Source organism: Coturnix japonica, chromosome 3, assembly GCF_054131305.1.
Source record: "Coturnix japonica strain WE chromosome 3, WE-NBRP24, whole genome shotgun sequence".
Classification (NCBI taxonomy): Eukaryota; Metazoa; Chordata; class Aves; order Galliformes; family Phasianidae; genus Coturnix; species Coturnix japonica.
The window spans coordinates 12,367,362-12,392,087 of record NC_140665.1 but is presented as its reverse complement, the minus strand read 5'-3'; the positions used below and the strand labels follow the sequence as shown (position 1 = coordinate 12,392,087).

At 39.9% G+C, this 24,726-nt stretch overlaps 1 protein-coding gene across 50 annotated transcripts in view; it reads left to right on the top strand.

Annotated features, from left to right (window-relative positions):
- Window positions 1–24,726, top strand: part of NRXN1 (neurexin 1) — a 607,983-nt gene that overhangs the window by 337,440 nt on the left and 245,817 nt on the right. For 2 of the 50 annotated variants that reach the window (XM_032443912.2, XM_015856875.3), the window contains exon 1: window positions 18,822–19,760. The exons of 47 other annotated variants lie outside the window; for them this stretch is intronic. In XM_032443912.2, the coding sequence (XP_032299803.1) occupies window positions 19,520–19,760 (241 nt within the window). In that variant the 5' untranslated portion in view covers window positions 18,822–19,519. Of the gene's footprint in view, window positions 1–18,662; window positions 19,761–24,726 lie in introns of those variants that run through there. One more of the 50 variants, XM_032443913.2, reaches the window with a different exon arrangement.

Genomic DNA, 24,726 nt, shown 5'->3' with positions numbered 1-24,726 from the left:
CCCCAATACTTTGTATTTGATGTGGCAGGAGAGAAGAGCACTGCTTTACTAATGGAATGACCTGTGGGATTTGGTAACAGAAACTTTACAGAATAAAAACCAACAGTTAGTTAATCTGTCAGTGACTACACTGTCCTTTGACTCTAACTCCTTAGTACTCTTCAATGTTTTATATTCAGATTGTGCCATGATAATACAATTCAGTATGTTTACTATAAAGTTTCTTAATGCAGTATTGATGTTCCAGTCACTTGTCTGGATTTCATATTCAAATCCCCAAATGGTTTGCTATGATTTCCAAACCTTTCAAGTAAGTGCAGCTGATTTTTTTTATTTTTTTATTTTTTTATTTTTTTTCTTTTCCAAATGTAAAGTAGATTGCTTTCCTGTTAGTTTAGCTAAGCCTGGAAGATTCTTGTCTCTTCTAGCTGCATTTTACCGCATTGTGTTTTCAGAGTTATTTGAATATGCAGTCCAAGAGAAACTTTTTAACTTATGGCATTGAACTAAAACACCACCACTGTATGAAAGAGAGCAGAATGTAATTCAGATAGGATCCCATTAGTAAACTCACAAGTCTTTCAAATTCCACATTTTGTCATCCTGTCTGTGACTAAACCACTTCTGGGTGTGCCTTGGTTTCTGAGGCCACTGAAACTGTGCCCATAGACTTGAATGGAAACAAAGGCCCATTGAACTCCTTCCCAACCTAAGTGTCCTTGTATACAGTTCTGTGCTTGAAGTAGAATTTGACCCTCTAAATGACAGATTGAAAGAAAACTAAAGAAGAGACATTAAACCCAAGCAACCAAAACAAAAACGAAAAAAAGTCTTTCAGTAATGATGCTGTTTCTGTTCTGCACACAGATCTGTAGGGCTAATTAGCAGTAAATCTTTAAAGGAGAATTGAAGGAAAAAAAAAAAAAAAAGGAACCTAGGAAATTAGAGATCTTTCCAGATGAAAAAATATCCTGGAATTGCTATTTCATGAAATCAAGTATCATAATACAATTCATTTTGCTTTGTTTTTCAGATAGATAGGTGTTTTGTCATGGCATAATAGTCTGCATTCAAATCATAGAATAGCTTGGATCAGATACAACCTTAAAGACAAGACTGTCCAGTTTTGGCCAGTATCCCATGGGCAGTGGGATGGGACCTTGCACTAGACCAGGCTGCCTGGAGCCCCATCCAACCTGGCCTAGGGCACCTCCAGGGATGGGGCACCCACAGCTTTGGGCAGCAGTGCCAGGGCCTCAGTGCCACCTCAGTAAAGGATTACCTTATAACATCTAATCTAAATATCTACTCTTTTAGTTTAAAACCATTCCCTCTTATCGTATTGCAACACAGCCATATAAGAAATCATTCTCCCTCCTGTTTATAATCTCCCTTCATGTACGAGAGGGCTGCAATGAAGTCTCTGCAGCCTTCTCCAGGCTGAAAAAGCCCAGTTCACTCAGCTGTTTTCCACAGAAGGGGTGCTCCAGCCCTCCAGTATCTTCATGGCTCTCCTCTAGACCCTCTCCAACAGCTCTGTATCCTTCTTGTACTGGGTGCTGCAGGCATGGATGTGGTACTCCAGATGGGTTATCACTAGGGCAGAGCAGAGGGGAACAATACAGTTCAAGATATGGCTGACCTTCTGGGCTGTAATTCAAATGGCATCATATCAATCTACTAAGACAGAAAAAAAAATATTTTTATTTGAGGTATTATCTGCATGGCATTAGGATAATAGAAAATTAGATTTTGGTGAATATTTGGCTTAAACTTTATCTGCATTTGCTCTTCCCCATAAAGACAATTTGCCTATTCTCAGTAAAATGCAAAAACTGTTTCCTACATTAGCAGAATACTTAATACACACCAACATGGAGTTTATGCTTCTACTTAGTTAACCTTCCATCCATGTGCTCCTCTTGTGTCCACTGTTACTGTCATATTGAAAAAACTTTATGTATGTTAACTTGTATCAGTTCAACATTTTTCCATATGTATTTTATAATTTCGATTCCTATAGTTATTCTAGCTATGACTTGAACTCCTTTTCCTAATCTAGTATTCATAAAATAGCAACTACCTGTTACCCTGGCTAAATTCCAACTGTGTTACTCTAGCTGAAAATGGAGATTATAGTGCTTGCACTTTAAGGATGAGTATGGTTTGTTAATTGGGATTTGTATGGCAGCAGGCCAACATAAACAGGAATTAATTAATAGGAAAGGATATTAAACGCTTAAAATTTGAGGAAATATCAAGTCACTGAAGATCACAGACGTGTAAATTAGGAACCATATCTTATGGAAGTAGACAGGTCATTCTCCACAGAAGATTATGGAATTATATTAGCATACAGAAAAAGTGTTTTATATTACTACCTGCTATAAACAAATGTGTGAGATTCCTAAAATGATAGCTTAGGAAACCTTATAAAATTGAGGGTAGAGAAGAGAAAAGGATTGATTCAATTGAAGGGCCTATCAGTAAATTAAGTATGATGCAAACACTGTCACCTCAAAACCATTCTAGGGCTATAAGTAATAATAATAATAATAAAAAATAATTTCTAGTGGACTGTTCTTCAATACAATTTCATAGTACTAATCATTTGGTAGTAGGTCTGGATACCTAAAATATGTTATAGGTGTTTTACAAAGCTGCAAGAAGGCATGTATTTATAAAGAAGACTTAAATCAGCCTCAGAATTCTATGATTATTAAGCTAAAACCTTGCTATAAATAGTTTTGGGTTTTTTTTCCCCCATTTAATCTATCAGTCATTAATATGAAATTATGTCCATATTTATTTCATTAGACGAGAAAGTTTATGAGCAGAAACTTTGTTAGGGATTGCTGAGAACCTCTGAAATGTTACAGTCAATACACAAGCCCCAATCCAGATCTTTTCTCTTTCAGAAGTACATGCAAGCAAGCATCTACACACACACACACCTCATTCACTCTTTTTCCTTCTCATTTTGTGGTCCCATGCTCTTTCGTACAGCTGTGATGATCAGTCCAGGAGTCAATATTAGCCCTGCAGGCTAGATGCCTACTCAAGAAGGCAGGAAAGCCTTCTCTTTGTAGGGGGGTAAACAGTGCAACATGGTTGTATTGATGTGGGTTATTTTTTTGTTCATAAATTTGTTTTGTGAGATTTTTTTTTTTAAAGTACTATTCACTGGAAAATGTATTTGGAAAGAAATGAAACTCATAATGATGTTCTGTTGAAACAAGTGCTGCTTGGGTTACTGAAAACCAGAGGGAAAATAACAATATAAAAATCTTCATCACTCAAGAGCAGTAAGCAAAAATTATATATAATTGGACAGTTGTGAATCAATGAGACTGTGTGCTCTTTCACACATCTTGGCAAGAAGTCAGGCTTCCTATGTATGAGAAATCAGGATCAGAACCCTTCTAGATTAAAATAATTTCTTACTTTATGTGTTCTAGGGTGGGATGAGATAACTTTGATCTTTACATTTGAAACGTATTCCATTTCGGTACTGAAGCTTTTCTGAAATATGATGTAAAAAGCTTGGCTCTTTTTCAAGAAGATTAACACTTAAAATTTAACTTCTATTTCATAAATATATTAAGAGAATAAAATACTGGAAATGACCAGGTTTTGATGTCACATATTCTGCGGTCACTTCAGTGCACTGCCTGAATTACAGCTGTTCCAGTTTTTTACTTTTATAGAATCATAGAATGGCCTGGGTTGAAAAGGACCACAATGATCATGTAGTTTCAACCCCCCTGCTATCTGCAGGGTCGCCAACCACCAGACCAGGCTCCCTAGAGCCACATCCAGCCTGGCTTGTAATTTTGTATTATATTGTGGATTTCTGTTTCTATGTCCTCTGCTTTTCATTCTCTGATTCTATTTTTTTTTTTTTTTTTTTGCATATATCCCTTCAATACAATCAGTGTTTCCCAGATCTTGTAAAAAACGATCCTCTAGTGATGCTGATTCTTGAATTTGATGGTTATGACATTGCAGCTGTGACTTTAATTAAAGTTTATTTTTATCCAATTGTTCTGCTTGGGTGGTTTTGTTTGTTTATTTCTTTTCCTTTTATTATTTTCATTATGAGTGTTGTATTGCTTATATGCTTAATGTTTTTTACATGTTTTATACTAGTGAAGTATCTGCAATAGAAGCATAAGCCAAGATCAGTAGTTTCTAGGGCTGTATTTAGGAAACTGTAGAAAAGTACTGTGAAGGAAGTAGGTAATGCAAAAGGTGTTTGGAAAGACTCCCATGCTTGAAGTGTGTTCTTTGACATACTTTTTTTTTTTTTTTTTTTTTCCTGAATTGAAATGCAAGCTTCTGTAGTGGAGAAGTCAGGTGCAACAGCTTTATTTTCAAGCTGTGGGGATTCCATTACAATAAGAATCAAAGGAAATCTTTTCTTTGAAGGACTGTAGAAGGGGAATTACCAGTAAGAGAGTGTCCTGGAGATAAGAAATTAAATAGTCATGATGATCTCTAATGAATCTAATAAACGAGAGAAAAATCTTGAGTTATTATTTTATGTGATGGCAAAAAAGCAATAGCCCTTCTGTTTAAAGAAGATGACAGCAGCAGGTAACTTGTGGAAAGAGGATATTGCACCAACATCAATGCCACTGACCATGGCGAGAAGGAAGAAATGATGGATGTTAGTAGATTTGTCTAGAGTGTAACTGACAGAGACTTAGAGAAAACTTTTGGAAGAAATAGGGAATTTCTACTTCTTCCTATCCTGAAGAACAACAGATCTCTTCCTCATAGCTATTGCAAATGACTTTTACTCAAGCTTTAATCTGAAATCTAAAAGTAAGTTATTTCAGTCATGCTTAGGTTCACTTTTGTTCTGTACACCAAGTGCTTCTTCATTTTAAGCATGCGAATGTCCATATGTAAGTTCAAATAGGACATCAGGATATTGGACTATCTGAACCTCTAAGGGATGAACAACAGAGCAAAAAAACATCTAGAGCAAGTTGTTGAGTATTGCTCAATGAAATATTATAATTTTGTAGAGAATTAAAAGGTTTGAAGCTGAAAGTTTTCCAATCAATATGATTGAAGGTTAAAATCCATGAAAACAGCTATTTAACAAATACCCTCCAGCCCACTGAGCCTGAGAGTATTTAATTTCATGTGTGTAATTTATCAAACATGAGCATGCAGCCTTTTTACAAGTCATAGAAAATAATACAGTCCTGTCTTAGAAAGCAAGGTCTAGTCATGCAGTTTTTGTCAGTGTTAAAAAGTGGCATTCACAAATGTTTATGTCTGCTATACATTCACAAACCACAGGGCATACTTCTAAAACTAAAAGGGCACAATGCAGCTTCCTTTCTTTTCTACTCACCAGCAATCTCTGTGCTTGATGCATTTTTCTTCTTTCTTGAGCTCATTTGTTTTGTTTGTGATCTAGAATAGAAAATTAAGGTGAGGTAGTATATATATATTTTCCAATTCATTTCTCTTCTGTAGGTCTAGATAAGGTTTGTTCTTCTCATTGTTTGTTTTCCAAGAACTGCTTCAAACTGAAAAATAGGCCTGTCATCTCTAGTAACATCATCTATAAGGAAAAGGAAGGTATTGATAAGAAATATACTCTTACATATTTCTTCACCACCTCTGCGGAGGTGAAAGGGAGGCCTGGAGGAAAATATTTTCATTTTTCCAGTGTAACAATTTACAGTGCAAATGATTGCAGGCAGGAGTCTTATCCATAGGAATACAAAAATGAACAGGACTGCAGAATGTCATCCTGGTCACAAAAGAGTATCAATTATATTTGAATAGTTTTAGAAAGACTTATGTCTAAGATGTTCCGAAATAATTCTATCAATGGAGATTTTGCCATCTTCTAGACAATCTTTTATGCCAGTTCCCTCTCCTTACTGTGGAGGCTTTCATAATATCTACCCTGAATCTTAATTGCTGCAATATAGCATATTTCTTTTTGTCATATCTGTTATCATTATTGAGAACAAGTTATTTCCTTATTCTTTTGAAACCACCTTTTATGTATTTGAATGCCATTATTGTGTTCCCTCTCAGTTGTCTCCTCTTCAGCTCATTCTTTTCAAGCTATAGCACAGCCCATCTTCTCTGGACTCTGGTCATGTTGCTCTCCTCACTGTTCTCTCAATTGGCTCATGTCTTCCTGGAGTGAGATATCCAAAATTGTTCCTGGTATTCCTGCTGAGGTTTTATTAATGCTGAGCTGAGGGGAAGAATTACTTCATATTTTTGCAGGCTATGCTTGTGTTTGCACGTTCCAATCTGCTGTGAGCAGATGCCAACTCACAGCGTCACCCTGAGCTATGTTCAAGCATGGAGGCATTCACTAAAACCAGGCACTAAAAAGTAAACAAGTACTGATTGTTTTACCCTCCCAGATATCTATTAGGTAAAATAAAAGATCAGGATTTATCAAAGATTTATTGATTGAAAATGTACAGGGTCTTCATCTTGAAGAGAAATACATTTATTGTTTACCATAACAAGGTGCCAATGATAAGAATTTAGTAGTTTAGGAGTGTTCTTGTGCTATGCACCAACCACTGGGAATTTCATCCTTTTATGATGAGGATAATGTTCAAGCTTCTGTTAAAGTGCTGGGTTTTCTCAGTCCTTATATTTATATTCATATGGGTCAGAAAAATCACTAATGAAGCTTATGAATTTATGGCTAGACATTTCTGTGATATCTGCTGATCTTCTTGTTGTAACCAAGAACCTTAGTGGTGAAGGGATCAGATTAGATATTCTAAATAAATTAAAAATAAATAAATAAAAACCTAACTGTTGTTTACTGAGTGGGTCTGTATTGAATAGTAGTGCAGGAATTCCCTGCTGCTACTTATTTCTGCATTCAGCATTTTCCCAACTCATAACAGTACTGCAAAAGGAGGAAGCAAACATCTTCAAATGCTTAACTAGAATTTTCTTTCTGAAAAGCTAATCTTGTGAATCTGCTTATCTCTAAGTTTCTTCAGTGGAAGAAAGCCTTTACTGTATTGCTTACACATTATAAATGTCCTTTGAAGGGAAGAGGGGGAAAAAAAAAAAAGGAAAACAGTAACTAATGATATATTTTACATACCAAAACAAAACAAAAACCGGAACATTTTCATATAGTAGATTGCATAATTTGAAGCCCTCCTTCACTGGAGAACTAACTTTAGAAGTTACAAATATTGTAAGCTGTTTCCCCTCTGTTCAATAGCTCATTATCAGTTAAGTATAATTATATTATGCTATATATAGATTCAGTTTTCTGGAAGAACTCCACAAGAAGGAAATGTAGTTGGAGGATGTACAGTATATCTAATGGATATTTGTTTTAATGGCATAAACATTGTTCTAAATCTCTTTGCATTAATGATAAATTGATCGTTAGTATGAAGTAGGTGAGAATAAAGAATAGTTTCTAATAAGTCATAGCTCACATTGATTTTGTTGGAATGTTTTTAGCACTGAGACTGTTTGCAGGTCCTTGTCTCGTGTCAGTTCCATTCAGGTCATTGGCTAAAACCACCCAACATCCTGCCCTTCAACTCTCATTTTGTGGCTTCTACCAGAGCATACATATCAGAGCCTGAAAGAAGGCAGCACCATGTAATGTATGCTCTAATTCATGAACCTCTTATGTGACTGCATGTCTAGTGGGAAATTTCTCTTAGCCATTGTCTTGTACAACACAAGTAAAAATGCTGCAGTGGTAAAGCAAGAAACAGGGATCCTGGTCCCAAGCTTTTTGTTAGGTTATAGGACAAAAGGCATGTTACGTCACCTTTTCATGTCACCAAATGTAGAGCATATGTCCTGTGAACTTACCCCATGCACAGAGTGTATCTGCATTAGGTTTTTGACAGAGAGGGTTTATGTAAAGTGATATAGGTAGTGTGTCCCCATGTCACACTGAGCTTTGCCACCAATATTTTTAGTTTAAATGTAGCAACACTGATTCACATTTCTCATAAAAAAGACTATATTTTCATTAAAGCTAGCTTACAGGAGCCACGTAAGCATACTCAATAACAAACATTGTAAGCATATATATAAACATTTAACCTTCCTTCAGTACTTCAGTAGGAACTGAGTGAGGATGAGGTGAAGGCTTGCAGAGTATTATTCAGAGTAGGAGTTTTATGGAGTAAAGTGCAGTGATTTTTCAGCTATAGCAATTATCTGGTTTTGAGTTTAGAAACAGTTCTGAAAAGCAATTGGGAGGAAATGTGTTCAGTCCCAGCTAAAAAATAAATAAATAGTGATGAAAGGAAGTGTCATTTTCAAAATAAAATATATTTTTAAATGTGATGCATTAATTTTTCTAATATGTATTCTTTATATCTCAGTACAAATAATTTGAGATCTTTTCATGTTATAAATGGAAAAAAGTTTCACCAGAAGTTCTTTCTTGCTCTACTCAATGCTTTGCAAAGCACTTTGATATTTCTTCATGAGAAAGACTATTAGCAAGCTTTCTTAAACAAAGCAGCCACAAATCAGTAGCGTGTGCAGTACAAACTCCACTAACAAAACAACACTGCTGCAAGAGGCAGGGATATGGAAAAACCGTGATAATTCATATTATGTGATTGTCTTCCTCCAGTGCATGGCATAATTCTGATTAAAATTACTGGCAGTGCTCAGTGTGCATCAAAGAAAAAACAGCTCCAGGAACTGACATCCTGTTAAATCTGGAAGAGCTATTATAGGATAGTGGTTCAATGTGGTGGTTTTTGAAGACTTCCTAATGAAAAGCCAGTATGTATTATGCCCCTAAGCTTTTCTGGGCAATAATGCCGAAATATGTAAGCAAAAATGGCCAGCAATACACCCGTATTTTATACTGAAATTTATAATAGTTTTTGCATGTGTAAAGATTTAACAAATCTGTTTTGGACTTTTTGTCCTTCTCAGAAACAAAATGAGATCTAAGAATGCTGAAAGAAAGCTGCTGGCTTTCTGAGCCTTTAAAAATATGTATGCATCATGTACTTTTTTTCTGATTGCACCTTTTATTATGCACTGAAACAAGCAGGCAAAATTAGGCAAGTTTTGATAGAGCCATAAAGTGTCTGCTGAGAAGCCTTGCATTTTCTTTCCTTCCATAACCTGGTTTTGAAAGATAAGTTGGTTGTGACTCCTCATTTTAATGATATAACAGTCGCCTTGTCTTATCTAAGAAATTCATTAAAAAACAAGACACGGACATGAGTTAAATGATTTTTTGTTTCCCTTCTCTTTGCAGTTGCAAGTATTACTTGCATATATGCTAAGGAGAACAGATTTGGTCCTACAAAGCCAACTTACAGTGATCATCCTTTCCCATGCAACTTGTCCCCTTAAGCAAAGATGATTGAATATACACAGGATTCCCATTTATCTATCTGTAAGAACCGAGGAAGGCCCACACATCTATAATTATTCCAAACATTGGCATTTATTATGAAGTGATCTCCAAGTGCTTTAACCACAGTATTGGCTCTAATTCCACACTGAACGTTCATTAGAGCTTCATAGTTACAAGCTCATACGTGCAGAAGACTTAATCCTGCAATGCACTGTTTAATAATGCTTGAAGATGAAAGCAGCTGTAACCTTTCAGCATTGGTGGTAAGGATATAATTCTGCCAAGCCTTACTCAAGCAAATAATCTTTATCCTTATGACTGATAACATTGACTTGGCTTATCAATTAGCTATGAAGTGGATAACGGCTTGTGGTGATCTGCCCAAGGCTGCCCCAAGTCTCTGACAGAAGCAGCTATAGGACTTCCATCTAATCCATACTATCAAAGGGTAAAGAAGGATGTTACAGGTATATATAACACATCATCTGATAGCCAAGCAATATATCATTACAGCACTACATAATATTATGGGACCACTGGATGCGAAATGTACTGTGGCAGTACTATGTGGGTACCTGCCTTTATTTCAATACTTCAACCAAATTATCTGTATTTTCTCCATTAAAATCACCTATCGTTGTCATTAGGAAAAGAACAGGACGTGTATCACTGGATATTCTCCCTCATTAAGTTAATTATCTTTGGCTTGTATAACAGCTTAATTTTTCTTGTGCTACCAATAGTCCCACTCAAAGAAGTGCAACATGAAGGGTTTTATCTGTGTTACTGATTGGCTAGGAAGGGAGGTGTTTAGGACTGTTGGAGCTTCTCTGGTGACTATGTATTTAGATTGGGGAAAAAAAAAAAGAAATCAGTATTACTTGGGGAAAAAAAAAATAAAAGCTAGAACTTTCATTTAACATTACAAAAGAGGGCATTGCTTAATCCCTGAAGTAGGAAATTGCTTTTCTTCATGATCCATTGCTTTCATACTGTTTCTGGCTGCTGGTGCTGAAGAAAAGAAAAACTGTGTTCTCCCTCTGTTTTCACTGTATCTATTTTCTTATCCTCTGTGAAAACTTGACTGTTAATTTGTTGTTGAAGTAAATAAAGGGAGGAGGGAGCTTGGGCTATTTTGTCTCAAATGGGCTTCTGAAAATATGGAAGCAAAGCAAAAGTGTATGTGGGAAACAGAAAAAAATGAAATTAAGGACTTGAAACAGTAAATCAAAGCTGAAGACATATGTGGTTTTTCTGTTCTTCGGATTGCTGGCATAAGCTCATACCTAAACTCGGCAGTGGGCTTCCAGAAGATGAATAACTAAAGAGTGTCTTTCCTTGTATTCGGACCTCATATGTACATAGAGAGACAGAAAGCGATAATAGAAACAAAAGGCATAGCTGGCTGGAAATTGCACTATCTTGTTTCACTTTTCTTAGAACTCCACTTTTTTGGTGGTTTTTTTTTTTTTTTTTTTTTTTTTCCTCGTGTTTGTGTGTGTGTGTTAAAGTACCTATTGTTTTAATCGCTTCTAATGTGCATTATGAAATTATGACACAGCTCAAGGCTGGGAAATGCTAATAGACTGTAACTAAGGAATGATAATTTAACTTCAGAAGTTACAGTGTTTAGTTAGTGATTTTCTGACATTGTCATGACAGGTCACAGAGTGCATTTTAAAGTAATTAAAACTTAGCAGTTGTGGTTTATATTTTTCCCTTTGTAACAGCAGAAGTTGTGTTTTTTTCTACTAACAGTGATTCCTGTTTCTTATAATTACCTATTTTTTTTTACTTATTTTATCTATTTAGTCCTGTAAGTTAATCAAAGGTTATGCTAGCAAAATAGCAATTTGAAAATAATTATCTTAGTGAGTTTTTGATACAACAAAAATGGAACATGTAGGTTTTATTTTGAGGCTTTGCTTGTGCTAGCTAGATGAGAAAAATAACAAGACCACACCATATGCCCAATAAAAGCTTCATTAGAAGGACATTAGCAGAGTAATCCAGGTTAGTCTGTGGTTTATTTTATTTAGGATGTAATAAGCTAAGTTCATTAGTTTGCAGACTTAATACTTTCTACTGTACCTCAAAGCAACCAGTAACAATTCCACTGAGATTCCACAGATCTCACTGACACCTGTCAAGATAAACACGTGGCTCTCTGGGGGAATCATCTTGGCAACATAACTGAGAAAATCTGGAAGAAAGTAAGTCTTCCACACACAAAAGAGTGTCACACGTTGTAAACTTTATTAATGATTTTTCACATGCCTCTGAGGTCATATATCTCTCTTTAAAGCGGGAGGAAAAAAAAGTCAAATCAATCTCTGAAGAATAAATATTTTGGAATGTACAATACCGTGTTTGGAATGTATTTTAAAGAACTTGAAGGATATAGTATAATTATACAATTTGAATTGAGCCTCGGAAAGGCTGTCTAAGACCAGCAATTGAATTCTGCATTCCCTCAGGGCTAATATATTAGATTACAAGGATTATTGTAGTGACAGTATTTTTGCCACTGCATTTAAGATTGTCAGCATTTCCATTTTAAACCTGCATGTTCAGAGGTTCATAACTCAGCTATAGACATTTGCTTGGCACTACAAACACAGTTTCTGCAGAGCAGTGATGCATTTTCTTTGAAACAAACAAACAAAAGGCTTAAAACTAAATAACTATTTGGACATTTTGAAATTATGAATGCCAAAAGTTAATGTTGTCCTCTTACTATTCTGCTTTAAATTGTGGTTGTTTCTACATCTGATCTGTATCAGTACCGCTGTCTGGGATCTGAAGCAGCATGTTGATGAGTGGACAGAATGATAGCAAGATGTTCCTTACCATTTTCTTTCTCTGTTAAAATTGTGACAGGACATGTTTAGGTCATGCAGTGGGTGGGACTCCACTGAATGTTGTCTTCTCTTCCAAGAACTAGAAGGATAGGGGAAACAATCATGAATCGGGATGGGAGACACCTTAGAAATCATGTCAGGAAAATATGCTTAAGAATGTATTCACAGAATTATACAGTGTGTTGAGTTGGAAAGGATCTCACAGACCATCCAGTTGAAGCCCCTGCTTTGAGCAGGGTCACCTCCCACTGGATCAGGCTGCCTGACCTTGAAAGCCTCCAGATAGGACGTCCACAGCTTCTCTGAGCTTGGTTCAGTATCTAAATATCTTCCAAGTAAACAATTTCTTCCTGATACGCAATCCAGATCTACTCGCTTTTAATTTAAAAGTCTTTAGCCTTTTTGTATCACTGTACAGCCACCCTGATAAAGTGTTCCTCTCCAGCTCTCCTGCAGGCTCCCCTTAAGTACTAGAAAGTCACAATAAGGTCTCCTTGCAGCTTTCTCTTCTTCAGGCTAACAATCCCAGCTTTCTCAGCCTTTCTTCCTAGAGGAGATGCTCTAGCCCTGTGATCATCCCTGTGCCTCTCCTCTGGGCCTTCTGTAATAAGACCACGTCTCCTGACTGTTCTTAGCTTTAGGCATTCCATCATTTAAGTCTCTCTCTGGTACCTGTGGGCTTCCCACCAAAGAAAAGGCGATCAGCTTTCTATTGCAAGCTCTTCAAATTCAATTTCCCATCTTAGGGCCATTGCACTAGGATTTTAGTTTTAGGTTGGTCCTGATATGGCACATAATATCCCAGCTGTTATCTGAATCATAACAGGAACTACACAACAACCCAAAACACAGACTTCTCCTATTTATGAAGATCTTTATAAAGAAGTATGCTTCACTTATTCTTTGTAAGCTGTACTGGTCACAGAAGAGTACCACTCTGGATTCTGTTATTGGCATCTACCACTGATCTCATCAAACACCATTGATGACCGATTTACAACATGTTTTAGAGGATTGTTGTTGTTGTTTTCTTTGGTTGTTTGGTTTTTGTCCCTGTCCAGAGTATTATCTGTCTTCCAATTAGCAGCATTTAAGCTGCAGTCGGGGACCTCCCTGTCCTGTAGCAATGCAGTGCCAGTTCCTGTGATAGTACTGCTAGAAATCAAAGAGACTTCTGCAGGTTCTGCAACCATCTAATTACTGATGGATTTAAGAGCTAGTGTGGTAGTCCAGAGAGAATGAGTACAGCCTGCCTTGCTTTATACAGGGCAACGAATCTCTTAAATGCCTCCATGTATATACATGTGGATTTGGCCTTAATTCCTATGGCTTTGTATTGAAATTAAAAGGGGGAACCTAGCCAAAGTGTTAGAAGCCTTTTGCAAATTCAGACCAAAAAAAAATTAAAGAAAACACAAAATTGAATGGCATTACAGCATTGGCAGCCAGCAAAAGACATATCCAGTAGAATATGAGCCATCCTCCTGACAGCAAGTCAAAGCAGGGCTAATGCAAGCAGCAGTGCATGGACTTGGCAAAGTGCCCTTAAGACTGATGGACCAACCAGGGTGATTTCAAACCAAGAGGGAGCTTCCTTTCAGAGTTAGCTCCATGTTAGAAAATGTTCTCCAACCAGTCCCTTTTCTTCTAAACTGAAAGGATGTGGCTTATGAGTGGTTTCAGTAGGAAGACACAAAATCAGCTTGCTTTTGAGAATAAGGAATAGAAAGAAAGAGGTTATTGCTCTCTTTATTCATGCGGAGTAAAGAAATGTAATGTGAAGATTAAAGCCTATTTGGATGGACAGATTTATGGACAGAAAGTAGCTGTGGAGGGACTTATTTATTTACAATACATAGAAAGAAAATACTCTCATTACAAAGAAAGCAAACTAAGTATTTTCATTGACAACTTTTTTTTTTAATATGATATAATTTATCTATGAAAAAGAAAAGATAGAAAAGCTAGATTATCACCAAATGTTGGGTTTTCTGTGCATTTTATGACTACACAAACACTCCATCTATCTCTCCTAGAATTATGATTTTACTTTCCAAGTTTCCAAGTAGTTCATATGATAAACTGTATTGGCTTCCTTTCGAAAGTAAAAGTTTCTGACCTTTCTCTATATTACATGGGTTTAGGACACAAACTGGCTGTGTTTCTTATTCCCTGGTGACAGGCCTGAATTCTGTATCTTGCAACTCCTTGACTTTTAAAATAAGTACTTTCTGCTGTTTAAAAGAAAATTAACACTTTCAATGGCAAATCCAGCATTTGTATTACTGGAAGATCCTGGCTGTAGGTCTTGAACTTTATCGCAGTTTATAACAGTAAATGCTGATAAGTTAAACCTGATAGCTTGCACATTTTCTCCTCTAAGTTACTGTCTGTCAGACATATGAACATAAATTGTTTCCTGCTTAATTGCAATCACAGTTTCTGTAAGTTTTGAAATGAAATGTGATTCCATACATAGCAGCAGAGAAAAGCTATGGTAGGAAAAGACAAGAAATGTGTTAGAGTGTTCATTGAACAGCATTCTCTGTAATACAAACACATATTTCTAGAGCTCTTTTCTATCCAAATCTGCTACACATATTTGAGCTTCAGGAGTTTATGCATAGATGTTGCAGGATAAAGTGTGGGATTTCGTCTCTGGCGAATAGAGATCGGCAAAGAAGTCTGGTTGTATAAGAAGGCACTTAACCTAAAGGAGCCCTGAATTTAACTGACAACTTCTGCTAGCCTAAAGCATGGTCTGCACTGAAGCTTTGCTGGTGTCGCCACGTCATTTATCTTAACTGATGTAACTATATTGACAAGAATCAGGATGTGGGCGCATAAAGTTGTACCAGCAAGAAACAGCCCATTTTGTTCAGTGAAATAATGTGAATTATACCCGTGGAAGTAGTAATTTTGTTTTTGTAAGTCTTAGTTGGGAGCATTTGGCATTTATAGGATAATGGCATAGCTCAGTAGAAGAAACGAGGAAAAGATGTGTTTTTACAATTAAGGATATTCTTGCTCATAAACCTAGGCAGCTACTGGTATTAATAGAGCACTTGGTAGAGATAACTTGATTAAAAGTCACATTTACTATCAATGTGACCTGCATAGGGTAAGTGTTAAATGGGGTTAAAACAGCTCCATTAAATTAGCTTCACTGAGCTAAGGTTTGGGCACGTTTCCAAAATACTGAAAACTACCGTGTGATCACTGTAGTTTATTGTCACAGCTTATTTGCTGTGCCTATAATAGGACATTTATTTGTTTACACAAACTCTGTTTACTACCTTTCTGTTCCCCTTCTTCCTTCTTGGGATTGAGGCCTTCACAGCCTGATATGGCAGTGCTGACTGTGGTGGATACATAATTCCATGCCCCTGGGAATTGCAGTCAGATTATTTCAACTTCAACTAGTCCTCAGCTAACAGAGATTCATACTCACTCTTATGTCAGCAGGGGGTAAAAAAGAAAGTATTTTAAAGAAGAGAATGGTGCTTACCATTGGTTTTCGCAATGTTTACTTGCAGATGCTTTCAACTTTTCATTAAAAAGCTTAACTCTGAGTGCTAAGGCTCCCAATTAAGAGTTTTAAGTAAAACATGAAAAGACCTGAAGTATCTTACCACCAAGATTTGCTTCAAATTAGAAAGAAGTGCTTACAAAAAAAAACACACCACAAAACCTAATCAAGAGGGGATTTTATTTTCTTGCATTTCCTTCTTTTGCTTTTCTGTTCCCATCCTTATTTTGTTTTCGTGCACACTTAACTCTTCAACCTCCTTTTCCCTTTCTGTTATCCTTTCCATTTTCAGTGTTCTTGTGCTGTTTTCCACAAATTATTTCTCCCATTTCTCACCCAATTACTGCATTAGATCCTTCGCTTACTTGAAGCTTGGATAGTCCTCTTGTTTCTTTCTGTGGTTCAGAGTGCAGCGCCAGGAAAATGCCAAATGTATTCTCTAATTTTAATGACATTAAAACTAGCACGTATAGGAGTGCATGGCCAGATCCAGAAAAGGATGCCGGCTTAGGTATGTGCCTCCACATTCACATTTTCACCAAGTAACTAAATAAGATGCCTAAGTAGGGTTGTGGAGATTTGCTGCTGAGGACACAAAAGCCAAACAATACATCCATTTAGAGGCCCCTAAATAGCATTTAACATCATGTAACACCTAAAAAAGAAACCAAGGAATTATAGAAACATTAAGGTTGGAAAAGACCATTAAGGTCAATATGTCCAACTGCTAACTCATCCCTACCATTTCTGCTGCTACATCCCCCAGTGCCACATCTCCATGGTTCCTGAACACCTCCAGGGAGGGTGACTCTGCCACCTCCCTGGGCAGCCTTTTCCAATGTATCACCATTCTTCTGGAGAGTATTTTTTTCCAAGTATACAGTCTATTGGATGAAAAGAAAATAGAACTGCTCTAAGTAGTATCCAAGCAAAAATCTGAACTAGAATCTTTAGTGGTGGTTACGTGTATGCACTGTGCAAATAATATGCATTTAATAATGGGAGCGCTTAATGTCCTAACAAGACAAAGAATGCAAAGACCTACAGTTGTATCAACATCAAAGCATGGCATTTTGTTGAACAAGCTAAGCTTAGGTTGGAAGGGATCTGTACAAAGATCCATTGTAAGGCTACAACTAACAGGAACCTGACAGAGGTCCTGCACTGCTTTTCTGGATGCCAAAAGGGAAACTCCTACTGAGCAGTAGCAGAACAGAGCTCATGATGGTGACCTTAAATGAGCCAAGCAGGCCGATGGAAGACTTGCCAGCTCAGACTCATTGTGCCAACCGTATTGTTACACAGTTGGCAGTATGGCTTCCTATTGCAAGGAAGTGTATGTCTTTCAAAATATTGGTAGGCTGTCTACTATGATTAGGAACCATCAGTTTACTACTGCACACTACTAAAGCAACCTGTCAACAGTATACCAAGAGTGGTTCCAGGGACTGAAATATTTTGTTTTCTGAGTTGTTGTATTTGTGGATAAGTTTCCTAACGTGTTGCTTGAAGGAACAGGGAATAGACTTTGTGGGCTTGGATTTTAGAGGAGTTGGCCAATCCAGGCTGTGTTTCTTTGAGGAATGATATGAGAGATTTTGTGTTGGATTTTCTTTTTAAACCATGAACTGTTTCAGTGGGGTTTCGTTGGTGGTGGTTGGACGATTGTTTTGGTGTGTTTTTTGCTTGCTCTTTGGAGAGGTGACAGGTGACAGTGCACAGCACTTGCAAGCTGATAGGTTGGAAACGTGAGATTCTCATTTCTTTTGCACAAAGGCTTCACAAAGGCACAGGTGGGAGAAGTCCCTGAGTTTCTCATAAGCTGCCCTTCCGTTTTGCAAGCTAGGTTAGCAGGGCAGATGTGCGTTTGCATGAAGCCTGGGATGGGTCTGAGTGCTGAGCCTGTGGCTTCAATCGTTTGTCCCCCTGGAGTGCTTCCATCGTTGTATGAAGGGCTTTTACAATCAGCTCCAGAGGCTCTGCTATACTTGCAGAAGGGCGATGTTTCCAGCCTAGAGGTGGAAATCTGCACCCCCTCGGGGCAGGGCGGGGGCTGCAGCCGCTCCCTCGGCTCCGATCGGGGTTTTGGGGCTCTCGTCGCACCCCAGGGGAGCGACCTGGGCTGAGCAGAGCAGAACGAAAAGCTTTTCCTTTCCTACATCTTTCGCGGCTGAGTAAGGTTCGCAACTTCGGATGGCATCCGTGCAAATTAGAAAGTACCTCAGCAAACTGCAGCGGTTTGCGTTTGAAATGAATAGCGAAGCGTATTGGGAGAAAGGAAAAAAAAAAGAAAGGCGTTTTCACACCCACCGCTCGCCGTCTCCCTTTCACGCATCCGCACCCATGATCTCATGCCGCCGAAGGCACGGCACGGGATTACGGGAGGCTGGGAGAGGCAGCGTGTGGCTCTCACACCCTGTTGTGCCCAGGTGCGGTACTGCAAGGGCTGCGCTCCTCCGTGCGTTATCGCCCCGCGTGGCGCCGTGGGCTGTGGCGACCCCTCCCGCTAAGTGGGGGCCCCGCAGTCGGGGGTGGGGTGGGGTTATGGGGGGGGGGGGGGGGGGGATCGGCACGGGGACGTTTCTAACCCGGCTGGTGGCGGATTAAGGTAGATAAATGAAATAAAATAAACCGAAACACTACAACCTCCATCCCCCGAGCAGAAACTCTTTGTTAGGCTCCATGTGTGTAATTAGTGGAAATCCAAAGCCGCTGCTCGAAAAGACAGGAAACGTCTGATGGGTGAAGTTTAGGCCAATTAAAAGACCCGAAATTGTGCTTTTTTTAAGAAGAAAGCGGGGTTTTTAGACGTTGCCACAGGGGAGCTCTCCTCGTTCCGCGGGGCGGCTGTGAGCCCATAGAGTGCCCGTGTTGAGTCCGCACCTCTCGAGCCGCCTTCTGGCAGCTCCCGAGCGGAGCGCGATTGTGTGGGAGCTGAACTCAGCCTCCCTCCTTTAACATAGGCTCGTCCTCTGCATTGCATCCAGGCTTCAGTGATTTGCTGTTTGGAGACTGCAGATTTGCATAGCCCTGCACTTCGCGAGCGTGGTTATTTTATTTTTTTATATATATAAATTTTTTTTTCCCAGCTTCTTTCATAAGGGTGCACTATTCTCCCTGCAAACATCCTCGGGTATTACTGGCAGTAGTCAGAGCGCTGAGCTTGCCGGAGCAGCCCGCTCATTGTCTGGGTGCGAGTGTGCGTGTGCCTGTGTGTGTGTGTGCGAGCGGGTGTGCGTGTGCGCGCCGGGAGAGCCCGATCCGAGGGGCTCACCAGTTCGGAGATGAATGGAAGGAAGAGCAGCACTTTGATTTTTCTCCGCTTTCCTGGCGCTGGCTGATGGAGTGGCATCCCCTTTTTTCTTCCTTAGCAGCAATGTGGCACCGTCGGTTACCCCGCGGATTTCTGAGGATGGGGGAACGCTTGGCGCTCTCGTAAACCTTTGCAACTGTGGAGTATTGTTTTAAATGAGCGGCGGCCCCGGGAAAGCTAAAACTAGCGATTGCGTGAGCGCGGGGCTATTCCTCTCTTCCACCTCTCACCTGCTGCTGATTCTCCGCCTCTGACTATGTCTCGGATTGTTTTGGGTAGAAGACGACCCGGAGAAAAGGATCCCCGGCAGCTTTCCCGCAGGGAAGAGATGGCTCTCCTGGTGCCGTGAGCCGACGGCCCCGGCTGCGTGTGTGCGAGCGCTCCCACCCAAAGTTTGCCTCCTTCGCTGCGGCTGCCGCTCCCCCCGAGGCCGCCGCGCACCGAGGATGGGGGGGTTCCTCAGGGGCAGCCCCGAGCCGGGCCCCGCCGGGGGTAGCGGCGGCAGCGCTGGGGGCCGCCTGGCCCTGCTCTGGATAGTCCCGCTCACGCTCAGCGGCCTCCTTGGGGTGGCGTGGGGAGCCTCCAGCCTGGGAGCTCATCACATTCACCATTTCCACGGCAGCAGCAAACATCATTCAGTGCCTATCGCTATCTACAGGTCACCGGCTTCCTTGCGAGGCGGACACGGTGGGTTCGGACACGCCGCTCGGTTCACTGCGGGGCGGGGTGGGCGCCTGGGTCGGGATCGTCCCGCTGCTCCCGCGGAGGGGGGGGGAGCCCGGGGCCGGTGCTGGGTCTTCCCCCGGGGACAGCGGGGTCCCTACGCTGCTCCCCCCGGACTCTCTTCGCCGCCTCCTGCAGCAGCTGTCCCCCGCCGGGAGAGCCCCGGCCCTCGCCCCCCGCTGCCCCCTGCCCCAGCCGGGGGTGCCAGACGAGCGGGGCTGTGTCCTGCGGAGAGGGGCAGGGCAGGGCCAGGCGCTTAGGGACCCGGCGGGCACAGAGGGGCGGGGAGGGAGCCCGTGCGCTGCTGAAAGCGCCGCGAGGATCGAGTCGTTCCCATTCATTACCTTGGTGAAAAGTCGATGAACTAAGGCAGAGGTCAGCTAATTATGCAGGGGGTCGGGAAATAAGCGGTTCATTACTCAGAAGGGGGGAATAATGCCACTATCGTGGGCCGGAGAGGATGGAGATTAAAATAATAATAATAATAATAAAAAAAAAAAGTCAGGTGTAAATGCTCAAGAATTCCAGTCCTATGGCACTTAGTTTCTGAAGTGATGGGAAGCTGCTTCAGTGTCCTTTAAACAGCGGTGTTAGGGGTTTTCTTTTTGCATATCTACTTAGACGAACCTATTCATAAATACATGTGAAATAGACATGAGTGTGTTCAGCGTTGCTTTAAAAGAAAGCTAAGCACTAGACAATGTTTTAGGGATTTAAAACCAAAGCTTCCCTTTGTTTCCAACGGAGAGGGGGGAAAAAAAGAAGATAAAGAAAAACCCGTGTTGGCTCCTGATTAGATTATACAGCTTCATTCCTCTTCATTTTCTCATCTCGCCTTGCTTCATTTGCACGATCATGCGATGTCATTTACAGGATTCGCAAAGTGAAAACCAGATCTCCTGCTTAACCTTTGCATCTCTGGGTGAGGTGACCCAGTTGCAGGCATGAAGTAGTTGGGATTCAGTGGGTTGGGTGTTGGTTTTTTTCCCAGTGATTAACAGTGCCAACGTTGTAGGATGTGATTGCATTGTTCACTTGAAAATTTCCTTTGTGCTGGAGACCCCTCAGTGGTAAACTGCCAAAAAGGCAAAATGTACAGAAGTGACTCTTCAGGAGCATTTTGTTAATTAAAAAAGAAGTTAGATGGCCGGGTTTATTCAAAAGAGAGAGGGAGAGAAATTCAAGTCACCACGCTCTGCTGTAGTGTGTTCAGGCAGTGCAGGACTGAGAATGCTGCATGCTTTGTACTGGGTGTGCTTAAAGGGGGAAATTATAGATGTATGAGTGCATATACACATATATACTTAGTTTTCTTTGGAGTCGTGTACATCTGGGGATATCATTTTGTGGCTTGCTGGTAATTTGAGGGGAGGCTAAAACAATGAGGGGAAAGAAAATGTAATGATTTAAATACCAGCCATAATTCTGTAGAATGCATTTTAAAATCACACCTTTTGTCGGTTTTTAAAAACATTACCTGGGACCCAATTGAAGGATAATGGTGCAGAAAGGCAACTCTCTTGGAGGAAATGAGTCTTGTTAAGGGAAGTGAAAGATGAAGTGGTGGAGCTGATGCCTAAGGACTTCATAGGGAAGCCCAGGAGCCTCTCCAGAAGTTAAGTAGCTGATTTTACAAAATGAAATATGTTACGTGTCATAAGAAGGTATTTCCAAGCGTTTATCTGTTAACTCTGAGCATCCTTGATTTTCTGTGCTTATCAGAAGCTCTAGAATTGGATGGCATTTTAAAACATATAATTCCTTCTATTGTTAATTCTTCAGAGAGGTGTTCCCGTTTTCTTCTATGAGCTTGGCAGGAACATTTGTTTTTATGGCAGAACAGGGCTGGATGCAGCTCCTGTGGAGTCCGTCGCCCCATTACTGAGCATCAGTTGGAGAGCACTGAGTGAAGGGCTGCTTATTCCTCACCCTGACATCAGAGGGCACTTCTGCGGTCTCAGCCCATGCTGGTTTAGCATGAGCTTGTATCCTGACTGCTGTATCCTTCAGCACCCCTGGCTTCAGCATTAGCTCCATTCAGCATTAGCTTCACTTAGTTTGGAGGTTTCCCATTCTAGTCTAACACGAATGCACATAAAGGTTGCAGTCTTTGCGGTGACCTCCTGCCTGCCTTTTTGTTGCTTTGCCAGTTTTCTACAGCGTGGTACCTGTTACAAGTTGAAAAGGTCTTCTAGGTTAGGTCAATTAGACAACCCCCTGAAAACATCGCACTCTAATGTTATGAGTCAGAGGTGTTGAAAGGAGGAGAAACGATCACTTTTCCCAGCCATTCAATAAATGTCACCACAGTGCTCAGACATCCACACCTTCCTCCTCTACCCCTGGCACCAGCTAGCACTACCACCCCCATCTGCTCAGCTTTCCTTTGCTTTTCTATTCTTTCCATTGTCCTTCAGCCAACCCTCTTCTAGCTAATAGTATAAGCAAAGCCAGAAGCCTGGTGTGGCTGGATTTTTGCCACTTCTTTTGAAAAACCAAACCACAATCTTGCTGCTAACACTCTCTTCAGGTAATTTTGCCAGGGATTTGCTTAGTAGCATGATCTCATGTGGTTTTAGCTGTCAGTGTTGTGCCTCAGAGAGACAGGCAGAATACTAACCAAGCAATTAGCTCATCCTATTACATAAAAAGTAGTTCACCACATAGTTGTTTTTTTTTTAATATTTAAAAATAAGAATTAAACATCTTCCAAGTGTTTTTGTTTTGCTTAGCTTTCTGACTCTCATTAAACTTGGAAGGGTGACAGATGGCTGAAGGAATCAAGAATTTAACCAAAGGAAGAAATAGGAAAATAACTCTCTCTTTGTTGTGGCAATATACAGAGAAATGCAGAGAAGTAAGGAAGAGAATAACATTCACAAATGTAAGTCCTGGGCTGCTCAATGCTTACCAGGAGTCTCTGCAGCATGCAGGGCATTTGATGACCTGTGCTCCTACCTCCTTGCTCTGTTTGGTTGTTGCTTTTGTTATAGCTTGTATGGAGTGAAAACTGCATGTTGAATGAGGAGAAACATTTGAAGTGTAGCTGTGCAGGTGGCTTCATCCATGAGGTAATCATTCTCATCCACCTTCCTTCCTACAAACACTTCTTTGTTTTCTAGTCAGTTGGGCCTTTTGTTGTCCCCCTACTCCTTGTTCAGTCACCAAATGACAAGTATGAATGGCCATTTATTCTGGCTGTTTCTTTTCTCCATGTCTCAGGTTGTCATGCAGGTGGTTTTCTGATGAATGTAAGTTGATTCTATTTATATATATACATTATATATATTTGCCAGAACAAGAGCCATGAAGTGAATAATGAAATGTGCATGTCAGTTTGTGTTTCTGCTTGGAAAGAAAAAGCAAAAATGAGGAGGGAATAGGATCTGTGTGCTCCCAGCAGAACAGATACAGCTGAGTTGTATGTATAGGGTAGTGCATCAAAGGACCTGGGTTATTGTGGGGCCATGATGGGTCTGACATGGTGAGATCTATGGCCAAGATGTAGGCCACTGACTTAGGAGGAGTGGGGGGAGTCCAAAGTGGAAGGAATTACTGGGGGCAGTTGTAAATAAAGTTAATAATAAAGTTTGGTACTGGGAGGCACTTGGGACCTTTATGGTGGAAAGATGTTGAGCAGCTGAGCAGAGGAAGTGAAGAAGTGTTTCAACAGCAGAGTTCCTGAGCAGGAGGAAGGGTTTGTGGAAAATGCAGGCTTAGGGAAAAAAGAGTTAGCTGTGGGGTTTCAGAGGTGACAGCTGATGCTGAGCACAGGAATCATGTGTTACCATTGTATATATTCTCGCTAAGTGTTTTCTACCCAGAACCTAATGAGAGATCAAGAATAAGCACACATACCTCCCACATCTAAGCTAAGCCGCTTTCTTCCAGTCTCTGCTTTGTCGTTGTTGCTGAAGTTGGTGTGCACTGCATATATCCAAACTATGTCCTTTTAGAGACACTTCTGTAACAGAGCCTTGCCAACATGTCAGATAGTGAGCTGGATCAGGCAGCCCTTGTTCAGTGAAGATGCTCATTGAACTCCCCAGGAGCTTTCAGTAAGAATAGCAGGGTCAGAATTGCAACGCTGCAGTAAAATCATTTATGCTACTCTAATGAAGAATATAATCAAAGCAACTTTGAAAAATCTGCCTAGGAAGTATAGGTAGCGTTTTATCTGCATAAGAAAATAGCAGGGAAAAACTTACTAACAGGAAAATAAATTTTTATAACCTTTTCGTTTTTTTCATAAGCTGGAATTGCTATTTTTGCTGTAGTTATAATAAAACAAATATTTCAAGGATGAGTGTAAATGAAATGTCATTTTCCAGTTAGAATATGCTTATCATGCTGCAGAAAAGGTTTGTGTTTTGTTTAAGACACCAGATGTAAATGTTTCCAGATGTTCAAGCATTGTTGCATGATGTAGTATTAGAGGTAGAAGTGGAAAAGTCTCATCATTGTTTTCTTATTGTTTTTGTATAAGAGATCTTCCTCTTAATGTTTTTTATTTCTTTTTTTTTTTTTTGAATGTGTTTGTATTTCACAAGCATCTTATTTTACATCTTCTTTTCATTCATAAGTTTCCAAATACCTCCTGGTTTTCCTACTTCAAATACTTTTTATATATAGCTGAGGCATTTCCATATTTTAAGACTGTAAAGCATAGCAGTTTTCTCCACATCTTTAAATTACGTAAATTTTATATTTCCTTTCAAAATTTTCAATATACCCCATCGGTTATTATCCTCATCAGCTGCCAAAGTATTAACATCAGTTGGAATAAAATGAATAACAAAGCAATTTCAGTCAGCATAGTGGTTAATTGGCAGTGCAGTTAGATATGCAAAATAGGAAGTGTGGTTTCTATATTATTATTTCTGTCAATATGGCTTGTCAAAGAGGCATGCAGTCTTGAACAGTATTGCAG